The sequence below is a fragment of the Eleutherodactylus coqui genome, chromosome 4 (assembly GCF_035609145.1).
Source record: "Eleutherodactylus coqui strain aEleCoq1 chromosome 4, aEleCoq1.hap1, whole genome shotgun sequence".
Taxonomy (NCBI): Eukaryota; Metazoa; Chordata; class Amphibia; order Anura; family Eleutherodactylidae; genus Eleutherodactylus; species Eleutherodactylus coqui.
The window spans coordinates 279,692,795-279,718,191 of NC_089840.1; the positions used below are offsets into that span (position 1 = coordinate 279,692,795).

General features: G+C 43.7%; 1 protein-coding gene and 1 pseudogene across 5 annotated transcripts in view; both read left to right on the forward strand.

Annotated features, from left to right (window-relative positions):
• Positions 1-22,269, forward strand: part of LOC136624527 (zinc finger protein 502-like) — a 71,647-nt pseudogene extending 49,378 nt beyond the window's left edge.
• Positions 1-25,397, forward strand: part of LOC136624352 (zinc finger protein 585A-like) — a 188,413-nt gene that overhangs the window by 2,066 nt on the left and 160,950 nt on the right. For 3 of the 5 annotated variants that reach the window (XM_066598300.1, XM_066598297.1, XM_066598296.1), the window contains exons 2-4: positions 2,269-2,401; positions 10,863-11,042; positions 11,132-11,255. The exons of 1 other annotated variant lie outside the window; for it this stretch is intronic. In XM_066598300.1, coding sequence (XP_066454397.1) covers positions 2,324-2,401; positions 10,863-11,042; positions 11,132-11,255 — 382 coding nt within the window. In that variant the 5' untranslated portion in view covers positions 2,269-2,323. The remainder of the gene's footprint in view (positions 1-2,268; positions 2,402-10,862; positions 11,043-11,131; positions 11,256-25,397) is intronic. One more of the 5 variants, XM_066598292.1, reaches the window with a different exon arrangement.

Sequence of the window (25,397 nt, forward strand, 5' to 3'; positions counted from 1 at the left end):
TTTCCGGTGTCATAGAAACAGGAAATTTGGCACGAGCATTGATTATGTCATAAATAGGAAAAGCTAATGGGTCCCAACTCCATTATTCAATACTAGCGCAAAAGAATTGCCATCAAAATTTTACGTGCGGAATGTAATTTTTTCACTTTCCGGTGTCATAGAAACGGGAAATTTGACACGAGTATTGATTATGTCATAAATATTAAAAGCTAATGGGTCCCAACTTGATTATTCAATTCTAGCGCAAAAGAATTAGCGTCCAAATTTTACGTACGGAATCTAATTTTCTCACATTCCGGTGTCATAGAAACGTGAAATTTGGCACGATCATCGATTATGTCATAAATAGGAAACGCTGATAGGTCCCAACTCAATTATTCAATTCTATGTGCAAAAGAATTAGCGTCCAAATTTTACGTACGGAATCTAAATCTCTCACTTCCAATGTGATAGAAACATGAAATTTGGCACGGGCATTGATTATGTCATAAATAGGAAAAGCTAATGGGTCCCAACTCCATTATTCAATTCTATGCGCAAAAGAATTAGCGTCCAAATTTTACGTACGGAATCTAAATCTCTCACTTCCAATGTGATAGAAACATGAAATTTGGCACGGGCATTGATTATGTCATAAATAGGAAAAGTTAATAGGTCCCAACTCGATTATTCAATTCTAGCACAAAAGAATTGGCGTCGAAATTTTACGTGCGGAATGTAATTTTTTCACTTTCCGGTGTCATAGAAACGGGATATTTGGCACAAGCATTGATTGTCATAAATAGGAAAAGCTAATGGGTCCCAAGTCGATTATTCAATTCTATGCGCAAAAGAATTAGCGTCCAAATTTTACATACGTAATCAAATTCTCTCACTTCCTGATGTCATTTTATATAAAGGAAACGTTGCATGGTTACCTCCCGTGGTGTTTCCTGGGTAACGCAGAGAACTATGCAAAATGGTGAACATATGTTTTTCCTCGGTATCTCTAAAGTAACCACCACTTCATAAGATTTTCCGTGTGAACACCAGATAAACACCAGTACCAAATTAACTCGGGTATATCAGCTAGTATATATATATATATAAGTCTAAGAAGGGCGCATTATTGGGATGTGAGCAGCTGGATGGTCGCAGCAATGAATCGTCCACAATCTAGGCTGTTCTGACCAGACTGTTAGGGGGTGTCGGGACCAGTGGATGGGGGCACACAAGGTGACTGGGCTCAGGACCCCCCTACAGACCACCAGTGGAGAGGAGCGTCTGACCAGACTGTTAGGAGGCGTTGCGACCAGTGGATGTGTGAGGGCACATAAGGTGACTGGGCTCAGGACGCCCCCTACAGACCACCAGAGGTGAGGATTGTCAGATCGTCCAACAAGCGTCAGCAGCTCCAGCTGTTTCATTGTCCACCATCCAGAGACAGGTGGCGCCATTTTAAAGGCCCTTGTGTCTGGCTGAACCATTTCCAGATGCTTGGCTGAAGGATATTTAGTCTCTACTTCAGTATAAATCACCAAAAGACTTCAAGAACACGTTTGAAGATATGGTGCTGGGAGGGGGGCGAGGGGCCCTCCCAGTGGGCTAAAAAGCACCTGTCGTGTTACCGGGAAAGAGCAGCAGCATGTTTCATGTAACTCGGGAATTTGTGATGCGGACAGAGGTAACCCATCCCGGGGCCGGCCTGCTGGTGTCGCCTACGGCGAAAGAGATTGCCTGCGCCTTACTAAAATGCATCACATTGGAAAATGGAACGTATGTGGAATGAACATTATAAAGGATGAAATGCAAGGATTAAACATTGACTTCCTGGGGATCAGTGAGCTTCACTGGACGGGGAACGGAAACTTTACCAGCGGGGATTTCAGTTTAATTAAAATTAAAATGAAGGAATGGTGTCGCCTTCATCGCACAGAAAAAGGTTAGATAAGCTGACCCTGGTTTCTGTGCCATAAGTGATAGAATCATAACCATGTGCATCAATAGAAAACCCCTGCGCCATATGTGTAATACAAATGTATGCCCCCACCACTGACCTAAGGGGTCAACAAATCAAAACATTCTATGCTGACATCCAAGAAATCTTGCAGCAAATCCCAACAAAAGACATCGTTAGCATCAGCAGTGATTGGAATTCACAAATTGACGCAGGAAGAAAATCCCCAATAGTAGGGAAATTCAGCTTTGGGGAATGAAATTATTTCAGTAATTGTATTATTATAGCGGGTTTTGTATGATGTTACATTGTCTCGTCTTCTCCCCATTCAGGGTCCTCGGCTGATATCTTCTATATCAGATAATTCTCCTGATTGACCCGACAAGGATGGAGAGGAACCGGGACAAGATGGCGGAGAGTATATTCACCCTCACCCTAGAGATACTCTTCCAGCTTACAGGAGAGGTGAGAGATTCTGGGGTTGATGTCACATTGTAGTACAAGATAAGTTTATTTATGTGCACACAGACTCCGAGGGAATTCAGCCATTCCAGATCTGTGAGTGACTAGACAAAGAAGTTCCCACCGCTTTACACCAAGTAGGCTGGCTTATTCACAGCTTCAGAACTATTGGTTAATACTTTAAACTAAGAAACAGGAAGATAATTTCTATGCAATTTGCTTTTTAGGGTCCATATTTCTAGTTAGATGTAAGCTGAGCTCAGGAGATTAATGTCAAATCACACAGGATGAGATGTGATCCAAAGTAATCTGTTTATTGATTGACAGGCAACACTTTTTATAAGTGCAAATGCTTCAATTATAACCATTTAAATCTATTAGAATTCATTTATTACCATTGGGCAAAAGAAACAAACAAAATCTGAATATGCCAACTTGAGCTAACCACTAGGGAATGTGTTGTCATACCTAACTAGGAAGATGGAGGTTCCTAGGAGCCATCCACTGCCCTCTGATTACACCCACGTAAGGTGGTCCCAACTTGTCCTTTGTCTATTCTAACCCTGAGTCTGAGAGCGGAGGATTCATATATACGGCATACTGGGATAGATGATGAAGCATCATGCAACAATTTAGTCGTATCTGACTTGGATTTCACCAAAACAACATAACCATATATACACAAATCTGTGTATTAACGGACCCGTAAACCAATTATTGTGTAAATACTAGATCAGGTATGCACTGAATGCAACAGCTGAGAAATATACAGTTTTAATAAGTATGAAGAAAAATACCAGAAACCAGGAAGTCAATCAAACTATCAATTAGGATGATATACTAATCACTTTAAATAGCAGCTGATTAGGTCGCATGATTGCATGGACACTCACTTATAGACACATAATCAGAATAGTAAATCGTCCTCCTGGTGGTCAGTTCTTATTATCTCGAAGTTGTAAAAACCAAGATAGAGTTGTAAAGATTAAATGATTGTACAGACATCCCCCCCCCCCCCCCCAAAAAAAAGTGCATTACCAAAGTAATAATCCCTAATCAGCTGCTATTTAAGAACAGCCATTTCATTTATCAATTATACCCCCTGAGCAAGCTTGGAGCGAAACACGTGTTGGGGTACAGGTGGTAAGGATTTATACATTATGTACTGCTGCTTATACGTATAGATTCAATGCTTTGTATGCTTGATGTGTCATGTTTGTTCATATATAATTTTGCAAACATGCATTTTTGAGCATATATTTAATTCTATGAATTTGATATGTTGTGTGCCTTCCTTCTGCCTGTTTGCTGCACATTGGAGACTCGTCTCTGTTGTACTGTAACATATTTTTAATTGTTATGAATAACATATAGAAAAGATTTTTTTATGGAAGCTTTGCGTGCTGACATGTTATTTTTGGATTGACTGTGCGGCAGACAGTGTGCTGCTGGTTGTGAGATGCAACCGTGATTTATTATATTACATAAGATAGAACATGGAGTCATATCCATTTCACTAACGCAGCTAAGGGAAAAGTTAGTATCCAGTAGTTATATCCTATGTGCATAGAAACATTTTGAAATAGCAGCAAAGTCTATAATAGTATAATAATCTTTATATAGCGCCAACATATTTTGCAGCGCTTTTGATGCATGGGGGGGGCTCAGTCAGGACTCGATGGTATGATATGGGGGCAGGGGACTAAAATCAGGGGAGTTGGTATGCTTCTCTGAAGAGGTGAGTGTTGTGTCCTCCGGACGTGCAACCTCAATAACACAAACAAAAGGCACAACTGTGCAAAGGAAACAAAAAACTATGGGGAAATTCTCTCCCTATAGTCCCCTAACAAGGGAGGGGGCCCTGCCTACTCGACGGACCGATCGCTCTGACAAGTGCCTGGGCCACTAACAAGTCCCTATCAGGGAGCCCTAGCACAAAAGAAAGGCGAAACTGAAAACCAAACAAAACAGAAAAGAACTTAGCTAGCATGGAGAGCTTCAGCCAAGATGTGTTCCTCCGTTGCTGTTCAAAGGCAACTGAAGTGCTTGACCAGCACAGGAGATAATGCTGGCACTGTTTAAGTAGGAGCCAGGCTACTCAACACCAGGTGCTGACTGACATTACTCCTGCAGCTACCACACCCCTCAGCTCCTGGAGAAGCAAGGGCACACCCCAAACCTGGTCTGATCTGCAAGCAAGGTGCAGGCCTCAGAACGGCTGCAACAGTACCTCCCCTTCTAGAAGGGGCCCCAGGACCCTTAGGACCAGGACGACCAGGGTTTGATCTGTGAATATTTTTTACCAGACGATCTGCATGAACATCTGCTGCAGGAACCCATGACCTCTCTTCTGGGCCATAACCGCGCCAGTGCACCAGGTACTGCAAGGAATTCCTGACTCGACGGGAGTCCAGAATGCGACTTATTACAAACTACTCCTCCCCATCCACTAGCACAGGAGCTGGGGGTGGTGAGTCATTCCCCGAATCGATGAATCTTTTGAGCAGAGAATTATGGAACACATTGTTAATCTTCATCGTGCTGGGAATTTCTACCCGGAAGGCCACCGCGTTAATCTTCTCAATTATTTTAAACGGACCGATAAATCGCGGGCCCAGTTTAGCGGATGGTTGTTTGAGTTTTATATTTCTGGTAGACAACCACACCAAGTCTCCAACACAGAATCCCGCACCCTCAGAGTGGTGACTGTCTGCAACTCGCTTGCTGTGCCGAACAGATCGCTGTAAATTTTTCTGGACCTCCGCCCACTCGGCCTCAATATCGGAACAAAACTCATTTGCTCCTGGTACCTCCAAAACCCTCTTGCATAGGGGGCCAAAACATGGGTGAACACTGTTCTTCTGTAACTACGGATAAGTCCCCGTAGCCTCCAGTGGTCTGTTGTTTAGAGCAAACTCGGCTAGTGGTAAGAACTTCGACCAGTCCTCCTGATTTTCCGAGGCATAACAACGTAAATACTGCTCCAGGTTCTGATTACACCTCTCAGTTTGCCCATTGGTCTCAGGATGGTGTGCCGAGGAAAACGAAAGCTGGACACCTAAACGAGAGCAGACTATTCGCCAAAAGCTAGAAACAAATTGTACGCCGCGATCGGAGACTATATTCTCTGGCAAACCATGTAGTCTAACGATATGGCAAATGAACAAACTCGCCAACGTCTTGGCATTAGGTAAACCGGGGAGTGCCACAAAATGGCACATCTTACTAAACCGGTCCACTACGACCCACACAACCATGTTGCCCTCGGAAGGTGGTAAATCCGTAATGAAGTCCATGGACAAATGCGTCCATGGTCTCTTAGGAATAGGCAGCGGCAATAACATACCGGCTGGCCGACTGCGGGATGACTTGGTTCTGGCACACACCTCACATGACGAAACAAAACTGAACGTATCCCGTCGTAATGACGGCCACCAATAGGTTCTCGAGAGTAACTTACGGGTATTATTAATCCCCGGATGCCCGGCCAACACCGAACTGTGAATCTCGGCCAGCACCTGTAACCTTAGGTGAACAGGAATAAAAAGCTTCCCAGCCGCAGGCTTTGATGGGGCCAAATTTTGTGCTTTACAGACTTGCTCCTCAAACTCTAATGACACTGCCGACACCATCACCCCTTCAGACAGGATAGGGGCAGGAGGTTCCTCAGAAACCACTGGAAGAAAACTTCTGGAAAGAGCATCGGCCTTCACATTCTTCCAACCTGGACGATATGTAACAAAAAAATTGAAACGGGAAAAGAAAAGCGACCAGCGTGCCTGTCTGGAAGTCTCTTGGCAGATTCCAGATATATGAGGCTTTTGTGATCCGTGAAAACCGTTACTTTGTGTCGCGCCCCCTCTAGAAAATGACGCCACTCCTCGAATGCCCATTTAATCGCCAGCAATTCCCTGTCCCAATGTCATAATTTCGCTCCGAAGACGAAACTTTACGAGAGAAGAATGCACACGGGCGGAGATCTTGCAATGTCTCCGTTCCCTGAGATAGAACTGCTCCAACCCCCACCTCTGAAGCATCGACCTCAACAATAAAGGGCCTGGAAGAATCTGGCTGTACCAGAACCGGAGCAGTAGCAAAACACCTTTTCAATCTCTAAAATGACTGCATAGCTTCCGTCGACCATTTAGTAGGAAAGCACCCCTTCTTAGTTATATCAGTAAGAGGTTTAACTATCACCGAAAAATTCCTAATGAATCTACAGTAATAGTTGGCGAACCCCAAGAACCTTTGTAAGGCTTTCACATTTTCTGGTAGGACCCAATCCTGCACCGCTTGGACCTTCTCAGGATCCATCTTGAACCCTTCGTGGGTAATTATATGCCCCAAAAATATGATCTCTTGTACAGCAAACACACACTTTTCTCTTTTGGTGAACAAACAATTCTTACGCAAAGCTGGGAGGACCTGGCGAACATGAGAAACGTGGGACTCAAAATCCGGAGAGAAGATCAAAATATCATCCAAGCATACTAGTACAAATCTGCCCACAAATTAAGAGAGAACCTCATTGATCAAGGACTGGAATACCGCAGGGGCCTTAGTGAGACCAAAAGGCATCACCAGACTCTCAAAATGCCCATCTGGGGTATTAAACGCAGTCTTCCACTCGTCCCCTTCCTTAATCCGGATTAAATTATATGCCCCGCGCAAGTCTAGTTTCGGAAACCAGTTGGAGCCATTCAACTGCGAAAACAGATCCGGAATAAGGGAGAGAGGGTATGGATTGCGTTTTGTGATTTTGTTCAATTCCCTAAAGTCAACACAGGGACGTAACTCGCCATCTTTTTTCTTTACAAAAAAGAAACCAGCTGCTAGTGGGGAATTAGATGGTCGTATATGATTCCTTCTCAAGCTGTCCTGGATATAATCTTTGAGCGCCAGTCTCTCAGGGGCCGAACATGCGACTCTTGGGGAACTTGCAGTCAGGGAGAAGTTCAATGGCACAATCCCCCTTTCTGTGCGGTGGTAATTTGTCTGCCCCCTCTTGGGAAAACACATCAGAGAAGTTAGCTATAAATTCAGGCAACTCCTCTGCCTGAATGGAGGCTATGTCAGCAGAAATGCAACCGGACAGACAACCAGGGCTCCATTTAACAATGTTCCCCTTTTCCCAGTCCACTACTGGGTTGTGTAAGCACAGCCAGGGCAACCCCAAGACTACTTGCGTAGGGAGGGATTCCATGACATATAGTGTTATACATTCCGAGGGGAACAGCTCAATCCTTAAATGGACATTAGGTACACAAAAACTCAGATTTCTCTGAGATAGTGGAGCTGCATCAATGGTGGACACCGGGATGGGAAAATCCAAAGCACTCACCTCTAAGCCTAAACGTTTGACAGTCTCCTGATGTATTAAATTAATACTAGCTCCACAATCCAAAAAGACTCATATGGGACTGTCAACGCTGCTACAACGAATCTCAGCGGGAAGTACCAGCCTGGAAGAGGATACCCAAGCAATCAGATGGCTGGCCTAGAGGAACCTTCCCTCTAACCTCCAGGCCATCTAGTTTTCCGACTGAGCATTACGACGTGGGCAAAACTGAGCCATATGACCTGTACGATTACAGACAAAGCATCGGCCATTAAACTGTACCGTCCTTCTCCTCCTAACCCTGCCAGCTAGAGACCCCAGCTGCATGGGCTCTTCCATACCTGTAGGTAGGAGGTCGGGATCCGTAGACAGTTCCTGATGCCTCTCCCTGATCCGTTTCCCAACTTTAATAGCCAGAGACATGGCCTCATCCAGACTGCGAGGTACTGGATGTCCTACCAGTACGTCCTTGATCTCATTGGACAGACCACAATGGAACTGGCTCTTTAAAGCAGGGTCATTCCACTGAATTTCTGCTGCCCAACGCCGAAACTTAGCACAATAATCTTCAACAGTGGAATATCTCTGTCGCAAACGTCTGATATTTCCCTCAGCCACCGCTATCTTATCGGGGCCGTCATAAATAAGACCCAAAGCAGCAAAAAAGTTATCCACTGAGGTCAGAGCCTCAGACGTCGGGGGTAATGAAAACACCCATGCCTGTGGTGCCCCCTGCAGTATGGACATTACAATGCCAACCCTCTGGGCGTCGTCCCCCGAAGAGCTAGGACGCAGTCTGAAATAGAGCTTACTTGCCTCTTGAAAGGATCCGAATTTCTGCCTATCACCAGAAAAATGGTCCGGTAGCTCAATTTTTGGTTCCTTGCTGGGAACCTACAGCGCACGTTGTCACTGTTTAATCTCGGCGACCTCCGCAGCCAGCGTGCAGAGCTGGTGCGACAAAACCTCAAGGGGATTAATATTAACTGCACAGAATCTCCCTGAGTAGGTAAGGGCTGGTCAATCTGTTGCGTCCTCCGGACGTGCAACCTCAATAACACAAACAAAAGGCACAACTGTGCAAAGGAAACAAAAAACTATGGGGAAATTCTCTCCCTATAGTCCCCTAACAAGGGAGGGGGCCCTGCCTACTCGACGGACCGATCGCTCTGACAAGTGCCTGGGCCACTAACAATTCCCTATCAGGGAGCCCTAGCACAAAAGAAAGGCGAAACTGAAAACCAAACAAAACAGAAAAGAACTTAGCTAGCATGGAGAGCTTCAGCCAAGATGTGTTCCTCCGTTGCTGTTCAAAGGCAACTGAAGTGCTTGACCAGCACAGGAGATAATGCTGGCACTGTTTAAGTAGGAGCCAGGCTACTCAGCACCAGGTGCTGACTGACATTACTCCTGCAGCTACCACACCCCTCAGCTCCTGGAGAAGCAAGGGCACACCCAAAACCTGGTCTGGTCTGCAAGCAAGGTGCAGGCCTCAGAACGGCTGCAACAGTGAGTCTTTAGGGCACGTCTGAAATTTCATGCTTTGGGAATTGTCCAGATTTCTTAGGGTACAACATTCCATAAGGTCGGTGGTGCTCTGGTGAAGTCCTGGAGGCAAGCATGGGAGGTTCGTATAAGGGGGATTTCTAGTCTGACCAAGTTGGCAGAGCACAGTGTGCGGGCTGGATGATGTGTGGACAAGAGAGAGGTAATTCACGGTGATGAGTTTAAACTGAGCTCTGTAATACATGGGCAGCCAATGCAGCGACTGGCATAGTGTGGAGGTGTCCGAGAAACTGCTGGACAGGAGGATGAGTCTAGCTGCTGCATTTAGTATGGATTGGAGAGGGGAGATTCTGGTGCGGGGAAGGCCAATAAGCAGTGAGTTGCAGTAATGGAGTCTGGAATGGGTGAGGGCAACAACAAGAGTCCTTAGCGTGTCCGTGGTCAAGAACAGCCAGATTTTTGTAATGTTCCTGAGGTGCAGGTAGCATGTTCAGGCCAGAGATTAGATGTGGGGGGTGAAGGAGAGGTCGAGCACAATGTAATCCCTAGGCAGCGGGCGTCCTCTTTGGGGAATATGTTAGTGCCAGCTACTGGTATGGAGATGAGGGACGGAAACTGGACTGGAAGGGGTCGAGGAGGGAGTTGTCAGAGAGAAAGTGGGTGAGGCAGGAGGAGATCAGGCGTTGAAGTAGTTTGGAGATGACGAGGAGGTTAGAGATAGGTCGGTAGTTGGCAACATCAGTCGGGTCAAGGGTCGGCTTCTTTAGAAGAAGGGATATGATGAAATGTTTGAATGAGGAGGGGAAAATACCAGAGGACTGAGAGAAGCTGAGGATGGTGGTGAGGTGGGTAATGACAGCCAGGGAGAGGGACCGGAGGAGGTGTTAGGGGAGATGGTGGCTAGCGCAGGTGGTGGGGTGCGCAGCTTCCTCTGTTGTTGGTTCGAGTACAGATAATGAATGGGTGATGGATGCAGTGCTGAAAAGGCCGGGATCTGGGATTGTTGTGTAATATTTGGGGAATTCTTTACAGATCGTTAAAAAATATTTCTTTGAAGTAGGTGGCTAGCTCTCCAGCACTGAGGTCCGTCACGGGGGCCTATTTTATGAGGGTAAGAAGGGAGTGAAAGGTGTCAGAGTAGTTTGGGGTTGTGGGATAGTGAGGAGATGAGAGGGGTGAAGTCGACTTGTTTGGTGTGATGGAGGGCGAGGTTGTAGGTTTTAAGCATAATTTTAAAGTGGATGAAGTCCACAGGCAGTTTGCATTTACATCACAGTCGTACAGCTTTCTGGCTCATAACAGAGAGCAATAGCAGTTGTTAAAATATTACTTTTTCTCTTGTCCTCGTACCACAACATTACATAATTTTGTACTGTTTTTCTGGTAGTGGAGACCAACAGACCAATTATAAGGCAATAAAGTTTTGGTTCCATTGATGTCTATCAACTAAAGGATCTGGAACTCTATAATTTTGCTGTTCTGCCACTGTGATGGAGTAAAACAACAGAAATAATAAACACACGTGCTGAGTAACTTAATAACTGTTGGACGTAACTGGAGACATGAAGGACTCCTGAAATGTCTGCAGAGATATTTATGGATGTATCTCCCCATAAACAGGATTACACGGTAGTGAAGAAGACTTCTAGTGATGGCTGTCAGGACCCGGTGTCTGATGGATGGGGAAGACCCCTGAGCCCAATCATAGGGCCTCCACCTCGCCCCCTGATACTGGAGAAGATCAATGAGCAGAAGATCCTAGAACTCACCAACAAGATGATTGAGCTGCTGACTGGAAAGGTGACGCTGCTGGGAATGCTGGGACATTATACAGTAACGCTATGGTGGTATTACATGTTTGGGTGATGATGGTATCATTGTGTTGTCAGGTTCCTATAAGGTGTCAGGACGTCACTGTCTATTTCTCCATGGAGGAGTGGGAGTATTTAGAAGGACACAAGGATCTGTACAAGGACGTCATGATGGAGGACCATCAGCCCCCCCTATCACCAGGTAATAGACAGGACTAAATCCGCACAGCCTTTATTATTTGTATGTAGAGAATGAATTACAGCTTACATGTTACCAGTAACATAACTGGGAAATCAACTCATTTGAACCAGCAACCGGGGGAGTCAAGCAATGCTAAAATAGAGTATCATCTCCAATAGACCAACAGGCATGACACACCCTCATCCTGTTTCCAAAGGTTCCCTTTACTTCTAGGGGTTCGACAGATATGACACTTCCTTATATTGTCTCCAAAGCTTCCCATTTGACTCGGGAAAATGTAAAACCTTTATACTATTCTAATATAGAAGACTTCAATTTCTCAGTTCCAAAGTCCCATACACAGCATATCTATATATATAAACAAAAGCCCTCACTGACTTACTGACTCGCCACTAATTCTCCAATTTCCCGATGTCGTAGAAACATGAAATTTGGCACAAGAATTAGCGTCCAAATTTTACATACGTAATCTAATTCTCTCACTTCCCAATGTCATAGAAACTTGAAATTTGGCACGAACATTGATTGTCATAAATAGGAAAAGCTAATGGGTCCCAACTCGATTATTCAATTCTAGTGCAAAAGAACTGGCGTCCAAATTTTACATACGGAATCTAATTCTCTCACTTCTCGATGTCGTAGAAACCTGAAATTTGGCACGAGCATAGATTATGTCCAAAATAGGAAAAGTTACTGGGTCCCAACTCGATTATTCAATTCTAGTGCAAAAGAATTAGCGTCCAAATTTTACGTACGGAATCCAATTCTCTCACTTCGTGATGTCATAGAAACTTGAAATTTGGCACGGGCATTGATTATGTCATAAATAGGAAAATTTAATGGGTCCCAACTGGATTATTCAATACTGGCACAAAAGAATTAGTGTCCAAATTTTACATATGGAATTTAATTCTCTCACTTCCCGATGTCATAGAAGCTTGAAATTTGGCACAAGCATAGATTATGTCATAAATAGGGAAAGTTAATGGGTACCAACTCGATTATTCAATTCTAAGCGCAAAAGACTTAGTGTCCAAATATTATGTACATAATCTAATTCTCTCACTTCCCGATGCAACAAGTAATTACACAAATTTTTACCGCACAAATGTGAAATTTGCCATGACCATTCTAAATATTGGAAATTTAAAGGGTTGCAACTTGATTATTCAATCCTATGCATAAAAGTAAGTGACCCCCTATGTAATGTAATTACCCTGTTTCCCTGAAAATAAGACATACCCTGAAAATAAGACGTAGCATGATTTTCCAGAATTTTTGAGGATGCTTGAAATATAAGCCCTACTCCAAAATTAAGCCCTACTAACAATTAATTTAAAAAGTCAATTTAAATAGTGTCCAGGCAGCTATACATGTTAAAAAGTTAAACCTTTTTGAATAAAAATTAATATAAGACACTGTCTTATTTTCGGGGAAACACGGTAATAACACACATCTGTAGTGCACAAACTTGAAATTTGGCATGACCATTCTTATGTTATGTAACTAATAACATATCTGTATCCCATAGTATAAGTCAGTTATCTTCTCAGCAAAACAAAACGAATTTAGAAATATGAGTATATACTGAGGAATAAAACTGACTGTCGTATGTATTGAAAGGCTGTAAAGTACAAAAGGAAGTGGATGTGGACTGCTGGGATGGAGTATGCCTTTAAGGATAACAAAGGGCTGCAACCTTCAGTCAGCGTAGGAAATTTGAATAAAAAGGGGCGTTACCTTTCAGGGTAAAAATGAGCAGCCTGTGAAAGGTGGTACATTCTGTGGGGTGACCTTTTCAAAAAACGACCTTTTTCGTTTTAACAAGGAATTATTATTTCCTTTTAAAAGTCTATTGTTTTCCTATTTGTTTTTCACAAATCTTTTTAATTTTATTTTATATACGTCGCATGGTTACCTCCCCGTGGTGTTTCCTGGGTAACGCAAAGAACCATGCAAAATGGTGAACATATTTTTTCCTCGGTATGCCCCCTAGGAAAACCAGAATACAAATTGGATAAGAAAGGGTTAAGGTGGGTTGGCCACCACGACAGGATGTCAATAGGCAGGATGCCCAGTTTTTCCCAGGCTTTGCTTAAGTTGGCTGGTGATCTAATAGTGATTTGGTTGCCATCCTTGTAGATCACCAGCCCAAAGGTGAAGAGCCATCTTGTGGGAATCTTTTTGGCTTTGAGGGCGTCCGTCAAAGGCTTGAGGATGCGCCGTTTGCTTAATGTGTTTGGAGACAGATCCTGAAATAAGGTGATTTTGGTGGCTTCAAAGTTGACTTTCTGAGCCTCTTGCTTTTTGAAGTATGATGGAGGTATCTACGTAACTCAAAAGGCCACAAATGACATCCCTAGGAGGCTCCGAGGCAGAGGGTTTAGAGCTCAAGGCTCTGTGAATGCGCTCGATGATAATGGTTTCTGCCCTCGTATCCCCAGCAGGGACTGGGAAACTTGGAGCGCTGCCCTGTTAGCCACAAATTCTTGAAGTCCACGAAACCTGATGTTTTTGCGTTAGCTCCTGTTCTCCTGGTCTTCTAACGTAAGCATGGCATGGTTCAGGTACTCTTTTGTTTTTTTAACTTCGTTTATTGACAGATTGTAAAACAATTATTACATTTATTTCTGTGTACAAGTTTCATTTGTTCTGCATCTTATATCACTTTATGGTTACATAACGTTTTCCATATTAACTTTTAACATTTGAGAGAATAAAATAAAACTGTTAGTGCGTTTGGTTCGTTGTGTATGAATTTCTTCCTCTTTTTCAACTAGATATCTAACCTGTACCTGCTTATAATGTGTTGTGCGAGTCTATCCACTCACCCCACACTTTTTCAAATTTGTCTGGGCATCCTCTGTGTTGGTAAATCACCTTTTCATGTGTTATTATAGTGTCAGCTAGCTTTTTTCATTGTGAGATGGAGGGCGGTCTCGTTGTGAGATGGAGGGCGGTCTCGTTGTGAGATGGAGGGCGGTCTCGTTGTGAGATGGAGGGCGGTCTCGTTGTGAGATGGAGGGCGGTCTCGTTGCCATCCATCTCATGGCTACGGTTTTTCTGGCTATAAATAGCATTTCTCTGATTAATATTTTATTGCAGTGTGTCCACTCTTCTTCGTCTATCAGTCCAAATATTGCTATTTTGGGGTCCATGACCAGTGGGGTCGGCAGGAGCGAAGACAGGATATTAAATATCTCTTCCCAGAATTTCTTTACATGATGACATTCCCATAGTAGGTGCCAAAAGTCGGCATTCGGTTGATGACATCTGTGGCATGTCGCTGTGTCTGTTCTGCCCATTTTATTCAATTGGACTAGTGTAAGATATGCCTGGTGTATCACGTATAGTTGTATCAGTTTATTATTAACTGCCGGTGACACTAATAGATGCGACTCAATCGCTTCCTGCCAGTCCTCTATTGTCAGAGTAGCAATATTAATTTTCCATTTGTCATAGACTAATAATGGTTCATGATCCATTTTGGCTGATAGTAAGTGCGTGTAGAGCATTGATATCAGTCCTTTCGGGACGCCCACTATTGGATACTTAGAGATTCTAACCGTTTCTGGTGGAAATTGGGCATTTAGGGCGTGTCTCAATTGGAAGTATCTAAATAGTTGTAATTTCGGCATTTGTAGTTTTTTCCGTAATTGTGTGTAAGTTAGCATTACATTGTCTTTGTATATGTCTCCCAACACCTGTATTCCCAAAGAAGTCCAATATCTAATATCTTGTAGTGATTGTAGTGATGGCAGAGTGGGGTTTTCCCACAGGGGGGTGTCAGTCATTATGTCAGTGAATTGTTGGATCTCTTTGGCCACACGCCACACCGATTGGGCTAGTCGGTGTATGGGTAGTAATTTAGATGGTTTTGTGTATTCTGGATGTTCCAGGAATCCAATCAAGTTTTGTCCCGCTACCTCGCTGGCTAAATAATAGTCTGTCAGTGGTAACTCCCCCCTGGTAAACCAGGAACTGAGGTTTCGTAGTTGGCTCGATAGGTAATATAATTTGAAATTAGGTAGTGCCATTCCCGCCTGTTTCTTAGATCTTTGCAGTTTAGCAAGTCCCAGTTTAGATCTGGCCTGGCCCCAGATAAAGCGAATAATCAGGGAGTTTAATGTTTGAAAGAATTTTTCTGGTACTTTAACCGGTATATGTTGTACGGAATACAGGCACTTGGGCTGAATTACCATTTTTATCAAATTTACTTGCCCGGCCACCGAGAGAGGAAGTCTGGACCAAACCTTTACTTTAGTGGTTATTGAGTCATATAACGGGTCTATATTTTCACTTAGGGTGTTTTCATGATCCTGTACTATATTGACTCCTAGGTATTTGAATTTTGTTACTTCCAGTAGTCCACTGGAGAGTACACATGGGATCATGACGGAGTCTTTGGCTGTATGCATTATGGCTGACTTGGTCCAGTTTATATATAATCCGGAGTATTTGGAAAAACAGTTTATTATTTCTAGGGCTTGTGGGAATGAGTGTTCAGGGTTGCAGAGATATAAAATCATATCGTCTGCATATAGTCCAATTTTACTTTCTCTGCCCTCCCATTGTACTCCTGTCACATCAGGGGCATTACGTAGGCGGATGGCTAGTGCTTCTATTGCTATCGCAAATAGAGCTGGGGATAGTGGACATCCCTGGCGTGTTCCCCGTGATAGCGGGAATTTCATTGATGGTATACCGTTAACTATTACGTTTGCCATGGGTGACTTATATAATAGCTTGATCCATTTTAGGAATCACGGCCTGAAGCCAAAACGGGTCAGGCAAGCTTCTAAAAAATTCCATTCCAATGAATCAAATGCCTTCTTTGTATCTAAAGACGCTGTTGCCCAGGGTTAATTATATTTTCTGCCTAATTGTACTATTGTTTGTGTCCTACGTATGTTGATTGTGGTCGATTTCCCGGGCATGAACCCCGTTTGATCCTCATGGATTATGGATAATATTATTCTGTTTAGTCTAGTAGCTAATATTTTAGTCAGGATTTTATAATCCACGTTGAGCAATGATATGGTTCAGGTACTCTTGCTGAGCAATTAAATTTGATTGTGTGGCACTGCTGTGCTGGATCAGAGTGCGTTGTGTATTTTCCAGAGCTTCTACTCTGTGGCCTATTGGCCTCACGTCAGATTTTATGTCCGCCAGTTCTTTCATAACCGGAGATAGCGACTGCGCAAGGATCTGTTTTATAAAGGAACGTGAGATTGGATTACGATCTTGATCTTTGGCCTGTTCAGAGCTGATTGATGCGCACTCCATACCTGATCCCTCTAGATTCTGCTACTACAAATTGTTGTTTGAAGCTTTAATCTTTTGCGCAGTAGGTGAAGCGTGCTTTTTCCTAAGATATTTGTCTAAATCTGCTTGGCTCTTGGAGAGTTTTGGCGTATTAAGGACATCTTTGCTTCTTTATTTGTTAGATTTCACCAATTTGGGATGTTCTATAGAATTATGCGGTTCCCTGTGGTGATGCAAGGAGGTTTAATTATGCATGATTTGCATCTTGTTCTTCAGCAGCATCTGGACAATGGATGCAAAAGTTAAAAAGGTGGATGAGATTTGTCAGAGCAAGTGTCCTTATCTGAGGGTGGAGGGTGGGGGTGGGCAAGGTTCCGCCAATTCTCTGAACCGCACTGACCCAGACCCAGCTAGGAGAAGAGATGACTTGGGTCTCTCCACCAGGCAGCTTAGCGATTGTGGGCTAAATAGAGCTTCTGGGGCCTATCCAGGCTTTGGATAGTAAGGTATTTCCAGGCCTCTAGCCTGCTTTCTCCTGCGTGTCTACTGGGTTTATGAGGTAAAGGGGAGCTTCCTGTTGTGAGCCCGTTCTGCTGTGGTCTCTGGAGGGTCTGTGACAAGGGCCTCTCGCCCCCCAACTGGCCTCTGCTTCTGGCCACCAATATTAGGGCTTTGACCTCTTTGTGAGAGGATCTCACCTTCTTTCTTGTCCCCAGGGAACTTGCAACCGTACTGTGAGGTGTTTCCTGCTGCTGGGAGGCCCACTGCAGTAGTGGGATCCAGCCGCGCGGGACCATCTGCTAATTTAGTCTTCGGCTTCTCTGGCTGACTAGGCGGAGGGGCCTTCCAAGGTGCACAGAGTAGGCCGAGGGACCTCTCTATTTGCTCCAGATGGCTAAGAGGATTCTAGTGCCAGCGGGAAGCGCCTCTGAGGTGCAGGGAAGCTGGATGGCCTCAGGTTAGCCACTTGTATGTGTAGCCCTCCTTCCGGCGCGTCTTCCTGCCTTGCCCGCTAGGCCACGCCCCTTGATTTCAACACTTTTAACTTCAGCCAGCAGGTCTCCCTGTTCGGGTTCAAACCGATAACATTATGACAGTCCCAAACATAAACCAAGGAAGGACCTGCAGCTTGGCGGTCAAGGCAGAGGAAACAAAAATTTTTACATGGACCGAAGATCAACTTCAAGTGCTCTTGGTGGTCCATATTCCAGGTGTAGACAATTGGATAGCAGGTTTTACCATAGCGTCCATCCTGACAGCACACATGGAGGTTGCCCCGCCTGGGGACAGGAAGAAGGAGAGTTCTTAAGGCCATTTCTCACCATCCATCTCCAGTGTTTCTTCCTGTCCCAGTGGACACAGAGGGAAATCTCCATGCCGCAGGGTGGTCACAGAGATTATACTCACGGAGAATGTCCAGGATATGGCCCATCCAGAAGACCAAGAGGAGCAGTCAGGAGGCTGTGGGGCCCAGGGCAGGTGCTCCTGCATCTCACACTTAGGTCCCGGCGTCTAGCGGTGGCCGGCTCCCCATGATGACGTGGCGCCGCGTTGTGCGCAATGTCAGACGCACGCTTCTGGCGGCATGCCCCAGTACTAAGGTGCCAAATTCCAACCCCTATGAGTTTGCCTGCGGGATTCAGGCTCCATAACCCCTCCAAAGCGCCATGGACAGTGTGGATGGTGAAAAGGAGATTGTGCCAATTGTAAGTGATCCACTTGGACAAATCTAAAAGTGGTGGCTTTAGTATGTTGGTATAGTGGCTTCTCCTATTTTTAGGAGGAAGCATTTAAACCAAAAGGGGATAAGAAAAGGATTAAAAGATGCGCTTTATGTACGAAAAGGCTAGAGGATAGTGCAAAAAAGCCGATTTGTCCAGAATGTACAGCAAAAATGGTAAAGGGCGAGCAGCAGGATTTATTGCAAGGTATATGTGCTATGGTTCGGGAAGAAGTTGATGCGGTTCGCGCCGAACAGATATCAGATTCCCCGCCAGGAACCTCCAGGCAGGCTAAGAGAACCTGTACATGGGATTATGTAGTTTCTACACCTGAGCTATCTGAGGTGGACTATTCAGATGATGATTCGTCAGAATATTCAGCGCCCATGATAGAGGGAGAAAATATTATTTCTCCAAGCAAGAGTTAGGCAAATTAATTTCAGCAGTAAGCAATACTATGGAGGTGATTGAAGTTCCTCAACCCAGATTCATACAAGATGAAATGTTTGGGGGTCTCCGATCCCAACAGAAAAAGTGCTTCTCAGTGAATGAAAACCTACTGAAGCTCATTACAGAGGAATGGCATGTGGTAAAAAGGGGCCTATCCATTCCTAGGGAGTTTCAGGAAAGACTCCTGTTTGCATCAGAGGATACGGTGCTGTGGGATTCAATCCCAAAAGTAGATGTGTAGGTAGCAAAGCTTGTCGGGAAAACTTCCCTTCCATTTGAGGATGCTTCTCAGCTTAAAGACCCAATGGATAGAATGATTCCTTAAAAGAGCTTGGGAGTCGGCGGCTACTATAATAGAGTCCAATATAGCAGCTACATCAGTAGCGAGATCCAAGTACCTATGGGTTGAGCAAAAAAAGGTGTGGGAATCCGGACACATGGATAAAATTTTTCCTTTGCTTTATTTCCATATCAGGCTTGCATAGTCAGGTACATGGTTTCACAGGTACATGGTTTTACAAGTACAAGAACGCGTATCGGCGTAAAGCCTTGTTCACCTCCCTACCTATGGCTTGACCAGTTCGAGTCTCACCTACAACAAGAAACATCAAAAGAAGAAATATGGAGCGTATCCCTCTATGTAAAAAGTCTACAGCCTTTCTAGCCAACGCTTCAGCCTAGTCCGTGAGATTTGCTGCGAGAAATGCTGGGTTAGGAAACTCTGCTAGAAGAGTGGTCGGGAGACATGTTGTCTAGATAAGCTCCTGGAGAAAGCAGGGGATGGAGAAAAAGGGTTTCCCGACAGACTACCTGCCAAGAAAAGCTTCATCCTTCCGAAGAGCATCTTACTAACCTAAAGGGAAGAGCAAAGGAAAAACGGGCAGGTGGTCATATCCGAAAGTATGCAGGGGTAAAAGCTCTGGCTTTACCCCCTAAATCCAAATCTAGATAAAACTAGATAAATACTCTGCATCATACTATATTTTGACAGTCTTCTTTTTGATCATGGCAGCCCTGAAATCCCTCAGAAGCCCCTGGCCGCCATGATACCCAGATGACACCTCACTGATCAAGTCGCATGGGGCCTTTTGTGACATTTAAATCCCAGAAAGGGACATTAAGATGCCAATGTCAGAACTCAGTGGCATTTAAAGGGTCAACAGTTAAGATCACAGATCACAGCTGTTGCTGGCTGATTACTGCTGGTAAAAGACCTCTGCTAACCACTGTGTATGGATCAGGATCACTTCCTGAGCTCACTGGATATGCAGTGGATGGCTATATATGTTCTAACTCCACAGGGTATGTGCAGTTGAGATGTATATAGCGTATGTGTGCAACAAAAGGGGTTAAAATAAAGCTGCTATTTGGAGTATTCAGCACATAAATACTGAGCTTCAATGGAGAGATGAAAAATACAAAAAAGTACGTTTATTCGCTAAAAATCATTGGTCTTTTAGGATGTTTGTCAGTAGATTAGGTGTTTCTTGAATTATTGTGGCTCCTGTGCATAGGAAAACCCTTTTTAATATTTGAATTTTGATACATGCCTTACAATTTGTATGAGCATTTTCTTATACCAGTGTCATAAACTATCAGTATAATTGTAATGTTATATTGAAAGATATTAAAATCTATTTTGTTCTTGACAGATGGCAGCAGCAGGAGCTTAGAGGGACGTTTGATATCAACAGATTGTAAAATGGAAGATCATGGTATCATACAAGATACATATGAAGAGTCTGCCATTGTCCCAAATATACCCTTTGCACTTGACAGCAAAGATCTATCGACAGATCCTTCTAAACAGGTTCCATCTTCGGATTCATTGCAGAATGTTAAACAAAATAATAGTTGCAGAAAGGATGTTGAACATCACAGAATTCATACAAGGGAGAGGCCATATTCATGCTCAGAATGTGGGAAATGTTTTTACCAGAAATTACACCTTGTTACACATTGTAGAATTCACACAGGAGAGAATCCATATTCATGTTCAGAATGTGGGAAATGTTTTTACTGGAAATCAAAACTTGTTACACATCAGAGAAGTCACACAGGAGAAAAGCCATATTCATGTTCTGACTGTGGGAAATCTTTTACGCAAAAATCAAGTCTTGAGAAACATGAGAGAATTCACACAGGAGGCAAGATTTATTCATGCTCGGAATGTAAGAAACATTTTAACCATAAAAATAGTCTTGTGGAACATCAAAGAAATCACACAGGAGATAAAAAACAACATTCATGTTATTGTGGGAAATTTTTTAAGCAGAAATCAAGTCTTCTTATACATCAAAGAATTCACACAGGAGAGAGGCCATATTCATGTACAGAATGTGAGAAATGCTTTACCTATAAATCAGATCTTCTTAAACATCTGATAATTCACACAGGGGTGAAACAATATTCATGTTCAGAATGTAAGAAATCGTTTAGAGCTAAATCAACTCTTGTTATACATCAGAGAATTCACACAGGTGAGAAGCCATATTTATGTTCAGAATGTGGGAAATGTTTTAACCATAAATCAAGTTTTGTTGTACATCAGAGAATTCACACAGGTGAGAAGCTATATTCATGTTCAGAATGTGGGAAATGGTATAACCAAAGATCAAGTCTTGTGAAACATCAGAGAAATCACACAGGGGAGAAACTATAAGGCTGGGTTTACACAGGGCGGATTTGCCGTGGAATTTCCCAGCGGCAAATCCACCTGCGGTCGCTAATTCTCGGCAAAGCTGGCATTAGCCGGCACAATGGTGCGGATCCCTGGGACGCAGCATGTCTATTCTTTTCTTTTTTTCATTGTAGTCGGTTCTCCCATAGAAGGATTTGAAGCTGTGCTTATCCCGCGGAAATCTCTCAGTTTTTTGCTGCGGCAACACAGCAAGATTTCCGCGGTGAAACTGACCCATGTAAACCCAGCATTATTGTCCTGAATGTGGAAAATATTTACACCTAAATCAGATCTTAGACATCAGATAAGTCACACAGGGGAGAAACCATTTTGATTTTCTGAATGTTGGGAATATTTTACTTGGAAATCATGTCTTGTTAACTATCAAACACACCGTACGGAAAAACCGTATTAATGGTTTGAATTTGGAAAATGCTGCACTCACAAATCTCATTTGTTACATAGCAAATAACAAAGCTGCCATTTTCTTTATTTATTGATAGCAGAAAAAAAGTCCAACATTAAAAGTCAGTGAACTTTTGACACTTTCAACAAAACGTTAAATTGTTCATGAGGGTTCATGCATAAATGGGAAGTTTGAGAAATCTATAGCACAGATAACACTGACCTGGGGATTTCCCAACACACTTTCAAGGACCATAAAACCTTCACATCTTTATTAGTGACTATTTTAAGATGTTTGTATTTCTCTTGTATTATTTTAAGTGCAAATTAATCACATCCATGTCTGTGCCTTGTCATAAGTATGTTTGTGTAAACATGCATGCCTCTTTGGATCTATTTAATTTAAGCTGGAGAAAAGAACCCTGCGTAGGTTCGAAAGCTCGCATTAACATCACGCATTTTTGTTAGCCATTAAAAGGTAGCATAACTACAAGATTACTTGGTTTCTCTTGCTGGGAACAATCACATTTTAAGTCAAAGTAAAGTCACATGTATTACCACCAAAACGCTCGGGTGCTCGTTGCTCGAGTCGAACTTTTCGTAACGTTCGAGAGCTCGTTTCGAGTAACGAATCCCCTTGAAGTCAATGGGCAACTCTGCATAGGTCATGACTTGTCAAACACCAGAAAACATCAAAAAGTCATGGAAACGCCACAGAAACGGATAGGGAAGGGCAGGGGCAGCATGCATGGCTGCATCTGATGCTCCCAGGTTCCACTATTAAGGCAAAATGGGGGCAAGAGTCTGGTGTCACCCCCCTAACAATTTACTTGGGACAGACCCTCATTAGCAAGGCACACCTTAGCTAAGCACCACATTAGCTCCAACCAAGGACAATCACTGCCTGCGGGTGACCCCGCTGCCTCTTCTCCTGGGTTACATGCTGGCATTGCTGTCCACCCCCCCCCCCCCCCCGCATGACCCTGCATCCATAGCGCACATAAAAGTTTCCCTGCACAGCGTTCAGCTGCCCTCATGCCACACGCTCGCTTTATAGCCACACCACCCTCATGTCTATAAGTGCGTACTGGATGAGGAGGAACCGGAGGCACACACTGCAGAGGGTTGGCAGGGCCAGGCAGTGACCCTCTCTGAAAGTATGGGCGATAGCCCACAATGCTGTTGAGAATGGATGATAGATTGACGTACGATCATCATTCCAATCCCGAGCCACCTCCGTCACAAAATTGTCAGGAGCCGCAAATGTGGGCATAAAGGGGACTCAGGTGCCAGCACTTCTACACATCTCCACAAAGCAGCACATACTAACACCAAAGATTGGTTTGAAGCAGGAGGTATCCTTGTTATGCCACCTCCTCCTCCTGCTTGGGGTCAGGGGATCAGCACTGTTCAACATGTATTTTCTCTCGTGTTACCACAGTTATCTGAGACACTGGTTTGGGCCAAACAAAAGGAGCGTTACTGCAATAATGAGAAGTTCACAGCTGCACTAGCGCCCGAGTCTGCTAAAAGCCGATGATTACTGAGGGTGTGAGCCGAGGTGAAGGTCCTTGGCACGGTGAAACTGCCTTGTTTGGGCGCTCTGATTTATTTATGTGTAATACTTTCCTTGGGTTCCAGGGGCTCGCCTATGCTGTCCATGCACAAAGACTTCCAATAGCAGTGTTTTACCGGTCTGGCACAAATACTCCGACTGACTAGGGTAGAAATGTGGGCCGACGTCCTTGGTGGGGTGAAACTGCCATGTTTGGGCGCTGTGATTTCTGTATGTGTAATACCATCTTTAAGTTCCTTGGGCTCGCCTATGCTGTGGGTGCACAAAGACTTCCCATTGCGTTGTTTTACCTGTCTGGCACAAATACACTGACTGAATTGGGTAGGGTGCAGATGGCTTTCCCATTGCGTTCAGCTATCTGACACCTACACCGAATGAATTGCGTGGGGACACATCAATTTCCCATTCGGCAAGCTTACGAAGACTCAAAAGACAGACAATTTTTACACCCCATACCTGCCGCTGAGGTCACGAAATACCCCCCAAAAAGCATGAGAAGAGGAGGGATACCCGGTTTTATTGCCCCATGTACCCATCCCAACCAGCCTCCGTAATTACCCCTGTCTTCGGAAATACCACACAGTTCCTATTATTACTTTTATCTAAGATTTGGGTAATGCCAAAAAGGGTGCGGAGGGTGGGTATGATTTTTTTAACGTGTCAATTTTTATTCGGTACAAGTGAGCAATGGGGCCTGGAATTTATTCATTTGTGCCCTGCAATCCAACGGGTGTTCCCTCCATTACAGGCCTTGCCATGTGTCGTGTAAGTAGATTAGGGCCACAACAGGAATGTTTTTGAACACGGGAAAAATGGGGGGATCCATTTTGGGGTGAAAGTCTTTCATTCCTATGTACACTGTACAAAAAACACCTGTTTCTAAATTGCCAAAAAATGAAAATCGTACTTTTTTCCTTCTGTTTAGCTTAGATTAGTTCAAATACTGTAAGGTCAAAATACCCAGTACCCCCCTAGATGAGTTCGTTAAGGGGTCTAGTTTTCAAAATGGGGTCACTTGTGGGGGTTCTTTATCGTTTTGGCCGCTCAATGGCTCTACAAGCGGGCAATAGCGCCTGGAATTTATTCAGTTGTACCCTGAAATCCAACGGGTGCTCCTTCTATTATAGGCCTAGCCAAGTGTCCCTTAAGTAGATTAGGGCCACAATGGGTATGTCTCTGAACACGGGACAAACAGGGGTATCCATTTTGGAGTGCAAGTCTTCATTCATGTGTGTGCTGTACAAAAAAAGTTGTTTTTAAAATGACAGAATTGCCAAAAAAACGAAAATCACAATTGTTTCCTTTTTGCTTTGCTTGAATTTATTCAAAAACTGTGGGGTCAAAATGGGCAGTACACCCCTAGATAATTTTTTTTTAAGGGGTCTAGTTTTCAAAATGGGGTCACTTGTGGGGGTTGTCTATGGTTTTGGATGCTCAAGGGCTCTACAAGTGGGCAATGGGGCCTAAAAGGCCCTCAAGCAAAATTTATGTTCTGAAAACCAGCGACTGCTCGTTTCATTTTGGGCCCCGTTGTGCATCCAGACACAAGATTAGGGCCAAAATGGGTATATTTCTGAACACAGGACAAACAGAGGGATCCATTTTGGGGTGTCAATCCTCATTTTCATGTGCACTATAGGAAAAAAAAATGTCTTTAAAATGACATATTTGCAAAAATATGAAATTTTATTTTTTTCTCCTCTAAATTGAATTCCTGAAAAAAAAAAACGGTGGGGTCAAAATACTCATGACTTTCCTCAGTGAATACATTAAGGGGTATAGTTTTTAAAATGGGGTCATTTGGGGGCGGTATCTATTGTGACACCTATGAGCCTTTGCAAAATTGGCTTGCTGTAAGAAAACAAAGTGTTCCTTAAAATGCTGAAAAGTAATGTTAAATTTGTACGTCATTTAAATGGTTTAAAAAAAACGTGCATCCAGAATAAAGTAAACAGATGGAAATATATATCCTATCAAAAATTTGTACAGTATGCACATATTTGAGATATTACAGTTGAAAATGTGAAAAAATAAAAAATATTTCA